General features: G+C 32.7%; 1 protein-coding gene across 1 annotated transcript; it reads right to left on the bottom strand.

The window, feature by feature from the left end:
- Positions 1 to 818: 818 nt before the first annotated feature.
- Positions 819 to 6,007, bottom strand: LOC134256271 (uncharacterized; the record flags this gene model as incomplete). The annotated part of the gene is made up of 3 exons (XM_062738927.1): positions 5,621 to 6,007; positions 1,237 to 1,432; positions 819 to 941 (listed from the first exon to the last, which is right to left on the bottom strand). Coding segments are annotated over exons 1-3 (586 nt in total), but the record flags the coding sequence as incomplete, so codon positions are not given.
- Between the last annotated feature and the right edge of the window lie 4,226 nt (positions 6,008 to 10,233).

The raw sequence follows: 10,233 nt of genomic DNA on the forward strand, positions 1-10,233 counted from the left end.
GAAGTCTCAAACAAGACCGTTGTTCAACTGGTTTGTAGTTTAAACACAAAAAAGGAGGTTTGGAACAAATGTTTTAAATAAGAATCTTTAAATTTTGAAATATCGAGAGGCAAGACAAGAACACTCGATTATATTAAAAAAAATAAGCATATTAATAAACATAAGATATGCATTGTCTACCCAGGGTAAAGTAAACCATTGTAAGCAGTATTTTTTTTGAAACATTTCCAACACAAAATTCTATTTGTATTTGTAATCGCAAAATTAAAAAAAAAGTTAACTGTTTGTCTTAGAATCATGTACATGTGTGTCAAGTTTTATTGAAATATGATCAAAATAGTACATGAAGGTTGATTAGCATTTCAATGGAGTTTCACAGAAATTACTATTTTTAATATGCATTGCATCACCGCTCATAAAAATCAGAAACCGATGTACTAAATGTTGAATCTTGGTGATTATACTTGTGTGCCAAGTAATTTTGAAAATCAGACCAAAACTTAAAGGATAGCATTTTAAACGAAATTTACAGAATTTTCTATTTGTAATAAATATTGAAACCCCTGTCATTGAAATCAAGAACCGATGCTCTAAATTATATATGTACGTGTAGTCTACTTGTGTGCCAAATTATATGAAAATCTTACCAAAGCTGTAGGCGGAGTAGCTTTTTCAAAATATTTACAGACAGACGGACAGACAGCTATAGATTGTCGGACGACAGACACCTTTTCATTACCAACATATAAGCTAATCCGTTCTCTGACAAGTAGAGCTAAAATGAATTTACTTAAATGCATGTAAATAAAAGTACTTACATTTTCCAACATCCCACAAATAATAGTGAGAGCAGTTGTCACATATAGACTGATGGTCCATCTGAATTGTTATGAACGGTATCCTTCCATTTTTCTTTGCCAGTGTAAGGACAGGACACAGACCTGAAAAATGTAGTATTGGAATTTAAAGCACTTGAAATATGAACTTAAGAGTTTGTTTTACATGATACCCAACATCTTATTTTCCACATCGATAATATACAATTTTAAATTTTTTTCTAGAGAAAAATATATAGTTGACATGATATCTCATGCCAAATACATAATTCTGTGTATTCCAAAATAAGAAAGAAAAATAACTCCTAATGTCCTAGATATATCGTGACCATAAAAAAATGAATTCAGCAATAGACAAAGCAAGCTCACTTATCTGATTCTCACTGAAAGATTTACCTACCATGCATTGGAATATTGTCAACACACACAGCTACCAAGTTTTTCCATGTATAATTCCTAAGACAAATGGCATGCTCCGAATCGGTACAGTTGGCCTTGATGAATTTCTGTCCAACAGAGCAGTCTTCGCTTACATTTAGTATTTGATATACAAGTATAATGTTTCCAATTTTTTGTTCTGTTGCCCTCTTTTGGATCTAAAAAAAATAATAAAAAAACAATTAAAAGTAAGGTATGGAAAGCCGTAGGGTACCCCCACATTATTATTATTTTTTCCTATATAATTATACCAAAAATAATTATGTCCTCCAAACTTGCTTTTTACAACATTATTATTATTTTCCTGCAACAATTATAATCTTGTCTGTTAAATGTGTACACATTATTATTATTGTGTCCTACAATTATAATGATTCACTTCACAATAATAATCTTGCCAGTCAATATGTAGGCACATTATTATAATTTTTCGCCTCATGATTATAATCTTGTCAGTCGATGTGTACTCATTATTATTATTTTGTCCTACAATTATAATGATCCAAACTTTACAATAATAATCTTGCCAGTCAATGTGGACACATTATTATAATTTTTCGCCTCATGATTATAATCTTGTCAGCCGATGTTTAAAAACATTATTTTTATTTCACCTCAAAATTATAATAATTATTCTTACTTTTAACAATTATAATCATGTTTGCCCAAGCGAACACATTATTTTTATTTCGCTTCAATTTCATGCCAATTTTATTCCACATCGATCATACAATTATAATCTGTCTTTACTCCAACAATAATAATCGCGACCAAAAAAGTTGCAACATTATTATTATTTAGACGCTTGAAATCAAACGTTTATGTGATTTTGATGCACTGAACAATTATAATCTTGTCAGATTTTCTTTGGGAAAGATTATTATTATTTGGACGCTTGAAAAAGTAAACGTTTGTCTGCCGAAGACAATCGCGTGGTTTAACAGGTCGAAACCACTACCTTATATGGAAGGCAATTTTGAACACGTGACGATGTCTTCGTCACGCCCGTTCTCCAATCGAGTGAAAGAGTCCCAAAGCATAACAGTCTACCACGTGTTTACGATTCAATGGCTACACGTGGTTTTCGTCGGTTTACTGCACAAAATTTAACTCGTCACCGGAAAAACAATAGAGCTTCTTTATAACTTTATTAGACCAAACTTGAAAGATTATATTCTAGAGACACTACTCCATGCTTACATTCAATATTGGAGTTGTTTTAGATGATTAACAGTTGCTTCGAATATCGTACAAACGCCTTGACTTTTGCATATACATAAAACACTTTCTAATAATATTGAGGGGTTAAATAATAATTGCACACTTTCTCCTGCTGTCTAAAAACAAGGACCTATATACTACCTTCGAAAGCTATGTACACGTATATCACGTGAAAAAAAAATCAATGTTTTATCGACACGATAGCACTTAAACGTCTCTTTGAACAATGGTATACTAGGCCGATGTATTATAAGTTGATATAAGGTTTCATAAAGCAAATTTTGTAAATATTAGCATAAAAATGAAAGATTATACTTCATTTTAAATATTTCTTTCACAAATTTCAAGAAAGAATTGAAAATAAGTTTCCAAGGGACAGTTCAAGTTGCCTTTAATTTTCAACACAGCTAGGTACTTGTAGTAGCCCACAATGCATTGCGGCTCATTCAGCAGTAGGTAAAGTAAACATATTAGCTGATTTACATGCAAATTTATTCTGACGTCAGAAAATCTAGTGGTCTCGACCTGTTTAAGGCCATGTGCTTGCCTAGTAGCAACAATGCCGAGGACGGCGCCAGTGAAAGGCAGGCGGTTTGCCGGTAAGTAAAGATGATTTTGTTATATTAATGTACAAGGAAGTGAATTCCATTCATTCGATAAAGGAAATGTCTCAGAAATCAGCTGTCAGTGTGCTGTTATTAAACGACAGCTTTGGAAGAACTAGTTCGAATTACCTCTGTACTTTTGTATAGGAGATTGAGATTGCATCAATGCATGCCATTGCATTCAGCCATTGTGAATTTATGTTCCAAATCTAGATAAAGTGGCGTTAAGTTGAATGATATAGTGTATATATTTACTAACAAATATTTTCTAAAGTTTATTAATAGATTGTGCTTTACACAGCTGTTACAGTTTTAACTTGAATTTTCTCTGAAGTAAGTTATTTACATTGAGATCTATTGTTATTTACATTGCGACTTGGGTCAGTTGAGTTGCCCATATAAGACTGTTTGCTCTACAGTTGCAAAGTTAAGAGTTGATCCCTATGTCGTGGGTTCGAATCCCACTGTGGGACATGGAGACCAGTCCTTCATATGCAATTTACTATATACAATGCACAATATTGATGGAGCTGAAAAGATTTGTCTGTACTCTGCACCCGGTAACAGAAAAAGTGTGCGATGAGTGACAGGTCCTCATTAGGTACACGTCACAGCAGGTGCGTGACATATCTCTTGTGATCAGAGGTAGCAGGGCAATCCATGGCTAGCACTTCCAGGACTACTACATTCAGATAAAACAGTATAAACCGAGGTCCTGTGTCACAGTATTGAAAAGTATTGATGTATATACATAAGGTGACCTCTTCATCTGGTCCCGCTATATATTGGACAAAATAAGGTGATCTCTGGTCACCATGTTGATGTGGAGACCACTGGTTCTCCTATTCAGTGACAGGTCCTCCTATTCAGTGGGTTCCCCTTATGATGTACAGTATAAGGTGACCTCTGGACCCTCAAATGATGTTCAATGTAAGGTAAGCTCTTGTCCCCTAATGGTGTACAATATCAGGTAACCTCTTGTCCCCTTGTAAGATGACCTTTGCCCCCTTATGACATACAACATAAAATAACCTCTGGCCCCAGGATCATGAAACAAACTTAGACTTAAGTCAAATTTTCAATCGCCTATACAATATCTATTAATTATGCAATTTATTTTGAATTTTGCAGATAACAACATTTCGCAGAAGCAATATTGAAAAATGTTTTAATTCTGGTCTGCTTGACTTCTACAAAATTTTATTAACAAACAGAGATTTTGACTTAAGCTTAAGATGTTTCATGACCCTGGGGCCAAGTCTCCATATTGATGTACAAAACAAGGTGACCTCTGTACCCCCTAATGAAGTAGAACAGAGGGAGAGATCTGGTCTTCTTTTTGATGTACATATAAGGTAACCTCTGGTCCCCCTAACGATGTACAACATAAAGTGATCTCTGTTTATATAATCTTTTTGTTACCTCTGGTATCCGCATAAAGAATATTGAATCAAGCTGAAGTGCTATATTGTCATCAATAAGGATTTCATAGCTCACAAATTTTAGCATAATTATGAATGAGACATCGAAGTAATCTTATGTTGTACATGTACATTATTACGATGTCACTAAAAGTTGTAAGGAGGCAATAATTTATAAGCGCTGCTAGAATCCTGAGTAAAGCAAGGTTTTACGAAAAATCTAGGTCCTTATGTATAAAATTCAAAACATCGGATAAGGTTTTGTGCAATGTGTGGATAATTATTTTACTGACAGAACAGTGGGATTCTAGCAGCTCTTTTTAGGCAAAATAGATGTTTGTCGACTCTATTATTTACTGAAAGAAATTATTAAACTCCGGGGTATTGTTGTTCTTTTATTTTTTTTATTAAGGAACATTAACAGAGGTCATGTGATGCCGTTGTTTTGGTACACGTCTTTGCGTTACTCTCTTTTATCTTTATGCAATAGTTAATAATAGTTCATCCGCGATTTTGGTAAACTATCTAACTTAATTTTCTTTTAAGAAGTCTAAATTTCGCGCGAAATGATTTTTATGCTTCGTACCCATACCCGCGGAATCGGCCAGAATGTCAAAATGCACAACTCATGTATTTATATATATCCGGCGGTAGAATGATTAAAAAATATTCAGGTGCTTGTGTTGATTCATTTCTCTGCATTTAAAAATCAATACTCTTGAATCATATTATTTTTTAGGCATCTTTATAATCTTTGCTAGGACTTTATCAAGGGATGATATTAAGAGTATGAGACTTTATGTAAAGGAAATCTCTCTCTCTCTCTCTCTCTCTCTCATTCTGACGAAGTCGTTTTAGCCTCTGAGTGTTTGGACATTCCATAAAAAAGTGTTAAGCATAAAAACTGTATAAATGATATAAAACAGCAAATATTTTGGAAAATTTGTGCTATTTCACATAAAAAAATCATTATCATTATTTGATGACAAGTAGTCGTGAAGAAAGATTTTTTTCTCTAGACTTTCTAGGTAGGAAGCGAATGCCAATTTTTAAGATTCTGATTGTAAAATTTATTAATTTTTTAAGATAGAATGCTTACCTTGGATGTTCTCGTTTTGATGAATATTAAAATCCAAAGGAAACCATACAACTTTTTCAGATCCATCATATTGAAATCGCAGTGGCTCTTTACAATTTTGTACACACCTTGTACTGTTTTTATCTCTCCGCAGTTTGTCTCACACGGGTGCACTTTAATGCTTACCTTAGAGGTACTATTTTTAGCTTTCCGCAGGTTTGTCTCACACGGGTTCATTTTAAATTTTCTCGCGTAACACGCGTATTGATAATGTACCCATTTAACCATACCTGGCTGTCACTATTTTTATCAACACAGAAAAAAAGCTAGTACCTCAGAATATTCTTCCAAACCATAGGAGTGATCTTGAAATCACGAAACAAAATAAGCAGACCCTAATCATGCTAATCATATCCAATTTGAGAATTTTGACAAATAACACTGACTCACATATTCACGAAATTTACTAAGATAAAATGTGTTCTTTTCAGAATCAAAATCCATCAATTTATCTTTATAACAACGGCTGTACTAAATCATACATTCTTTTGTTCAAGTAACTGAGCTTGAAGGTCGATAGAAAATGTCCGATAAAGTTTTACCATGTCGGAAGCATTGAACGACGAATAGCGGTTTCTTCTGAAATAGCAGTTCTTTAAAGAATGAAAAAGTATGTCCAATACACATAATCCTTATGAAATGAGTCCACCGTTCCCGTAGCTGTAGATTGTGTTCTGAAAATTAATCCATATCAGAACAATTTTAAGTCAAGCCTCACCCACAAGCAATTGCACCAAACTGCGTAACATTTAACTTCGCGTTGAGGTCTGCTGGTATCAAGACGACTCGATCCTATTTATATTTAAATACCTGACTTCTATTACATTAAGTTCCAGTCATAACTTGTACAACACAATAAAAAAAAGCAGACGATGTCAATATGAATAGTAGACATGCAGGAATTTTCTACATGTTGTAAACTTTAGAATTAAAATCCACTTGTCCATCGTTCTAGTATATTACTTTTTGGTTTACTTATTTGTCATAGAATTTTTTTTTAAAATAGACAATGACGATAATTCACAGAATGATCTCTAAAAGAGAGGATTGAGTCAGTTTTTCTTAAAAAAAAAACAATTTTTTTTTCAAAACTGTGACCCCTGTAAGCCACTTACCTGCGGTCTTCAAATGTAATACTTATAAATAATAATAAAAATGAACAAAAAAGTTTTCTTTTTTCAAACATATAATAACTCTTGCTTTCTATAAAGAGTTTTTTTTTTAATTTAATTTTTTGGTATTTTTCCTTTGCGTGTGATTTTCAACTTTTATTCCAGGCACGTGTCCCATTTGTTTAAAAACCTCGCATCACGACATGTATAGGCACATAAAAGATTCCTCACTGCAACATGTGTAGAGTAATGTCTTAATTTGATGCCCTTAACGTTAACGTTATCTGGCGATATATTCTTAAAGTTATAAATTCTCAAATGGGACGTATAAAAGCCACCATTTTTTTTTTTATTATAGGCATATGTATGTTAAGATATTTTAAAACCATGACCAAAAATTATGACCCAAACATTAATATAAATTTAAATCATACAAATAACCATTGCTATCAATATCTGCTTAATATACAATTATTTAATGCCTGAGCAGTCAATAGACCAGAATATTTTTCCTGAGTTGCAGGGAACAGCTCAGTGTGTTCTATTGCCCGTGGCCAGCGGCCGAGGGCAATAGAACACACTGAGCTGTTCCCTGCATCGAGGGAAAAATTTTCTGGTCTTTTGACTGATCAGGCATTAAATAACTGTTTTATTACCTAATTTTATTTTCCGTATTAAGTGTTCACAATTGTATATTCAGTACAGAAGGTTCCCGTACCATATTGTAAAGGTATAACTAGATATGGTGCATCTGTAATATTAATTAAAGATTGATTGTATAGACTATTGTTTACATTCCTCTCGAAAAATTTTCACTCATATGGAGACGCCACCACTTGCCGGTGGAGAGGGACCTATTTCGTGCCAGCAGTGCACCTACTGCGACACGGGACCTCGGTTGATAGGTCTCACCCGAAGGCCCGGTCTCCACGTCCCTCAGTGTATTAATTAAAAGTAACTCTCATTAAATAAAATATCCGACCATTGAAATCACACAATTTTTAAAACCAATGTCGAAAGATCGAATAAGATGATTGTTTATCATGTCTGTGCAGTGTTACAAACAACTAAATTTGAAACCCGGATCGGTTTTTTACGAAATACGCTGCAAGTCAATAGAACGTGCAGTCTATTGACCGGTCAATAGATCGTCAGTCAATAGATTGGTTTGAAATGATAAAAAAAACTGAAAACACATACAGAATAGATGAAAATATTGAATTTATAATAAAAACAACAAAATTCATAGGATTAGGTAATATAATCTGAGTACTCTTTTAACTATCGCTCAAAAGAAAAGAAAAATATAGCATACTGTAGATTCTTAAATATACTGTGGAATTAGTTATCGCGTATCTTCGCGAGAAGCACCACACGCGAAATAAAATTACTCGCCTTATTCTTATGGAGCTGAAATCTTTGTAAAATCCCTTGATCAACCGATCAATCGCGAATTATTATTCTCGCGCTTTGCCGTTGAAGAGTTCATTCGCGATAAAAAGTACTCGCAAAAAATATGGAATTGACAGTAGTAAAAAAGTTGAATTTTTACTTGTCTGTTATAAAATGAGTGTTCAGAGAATATACTCATAGATTTTTATTATCGGTTGGTAATATGATGACAATGATTAGTCTTTTAAAACTTCCCTGAGAATCGCTTTTTGGGGGAATTTGATTCGATTTTAGTGTTTTTTTTTTGGAATATTTCTCAGTAAAAATAATTGAATTTGATCACCGAATCATCTGTAAAAAAAAATCAAAGATTATCCCTACAGTATACCTTGTTATCTCTGAATTCTTCTGTAGAAAAAAAGAATACAAGCATAAGATTTGATTTGAATACAACTAATTAAACACTAAGGCATACATGTAAAATAAAGACCATAGATTTACCATCGCTGCTGAAAAGTATATAAATTCTGAGTACGAGTACATCACATAATGTAATATGTCTTCATGTGTAAAAAAAATTTTGATTTTTCTATCATCACAACTATAGCTTATAGCACATTTCTTTAATTTAAAATTAATTTCATTCGAAAAATAATACGTTAGAGTAAAATATATAAAACAAGAAACATTTGCAATATTATAGAACATGACATTTAAAAATTGTTCCGCTTAAAAATTGCCTTCGAGGATTATTGATGAATTAAAGAGTATTCGCAAAGGTCAAAAGGATACGATAATGACAAATTGAATCTTTAATCTAAATAGGTCGCTAAAAGAAATGGATTTCAATAAAAGAAAAAAACCGATAAATCCAAAAAAGAATGTTCATATATCATTTAACTAGTATAAAATATGATAAATAATATAAAATAAAATATACTAGTAATCATTAAATCTTTTATGTTTAAATTACATCCCGAGGATAATTCAGTTGCAATAAGTTAATCATAGAATGCGGCAAACGTTGTGCTCTGCTAAAATTGTAGGGCCGCTGAGCAGGGAGGAATGATCGTTGTAGCACCAACACTTTTTTGGACGTAGGACCTCGGTTTATACACTTTTATCCCCGAAACCAGTCACCACCATCTAAATGTAATTTGAGATAAAAATAAGGTTATCAGAGATACAAGGGACTTTTGGTATATTTAAAACACGTTTATAGAATTATCAAAATCAATTTGGAATTTATGCATACATGTATCTATTATCCAACCTGTCCAAATAAACGTTGCAGCAAAAGTTTTAAAATATTTGCTCGGAAATACCTAGGCCTCTTCCATATTGATACGCATGATTCTCTCTAGAATAGCACTCGTCTCCTCCCCCTCAAAAATTATGTATCTACGATACAGAACCTCTCTCGTTCTCGAAATAATACTTTTAATAATTAGTTTAATTTTTGTAAGCAAGGCGCAGAATTAAACTTATAGTGCTTGGAATATCTCAGTAATAATGAAAATCTAAAGGGGTCATCTTAAGATGTGTGTACAATTTACAATGTACGTAAATTTTAAAAAGGAATACTGATATTTTTTATTGTGTGATCAAACACTATATGCTATATGATAACCTTTAATCCATTGATGATAAAAGTAGCTGTTCTTAAAGATAAAGCAAAGTCACGATTTATCATTTTTAAAGATGTTAATATTATGAAATTAATTTAATCAAATTTAAGAAACACAATTTGCATTTAAAACAAATTCAATTCTCGATAACGTATCAGTAACTACAGTATAATCTGTTATAAGCATGTTAGCCTCTGTTTGATCAACCAAAACTCTATTCTGTCTGTAAATATCAGACGTAACTATAACCTTTTCATATTTTAAGTCTGCAGGTAGAAAGAAAAAGACAAAAATAGTTAAGATAAGTCTCCATGACCCTCAAAGGGAACAGATAGGAGGAAGATCAAATATGACAGGGAAGGGAATTATTTACACATTTCTATATAAACTCACATTTATAATTAGAAATTTCACTGGATAATTCTGGGTATATTTCACATCT

Source organism: Saccostrea cucullata, unplaced genomic scaffold (genome assembly GCF_032062105.1).
Source record: "Saccostrea cucullata isolate Sc308-1 unplaced genomic scaffold, CSIRO_AGI_Scuc_v1 ctg885, whole genome shotgun sequence".
Classification (NCBI taxonomy): domain Eukaryota; kingdom Metazoa; phylum Mollusca; class Bivalvia; order Ostreida; family Ostreidae; genus Saccostrea; species Saccostrea cuccullata.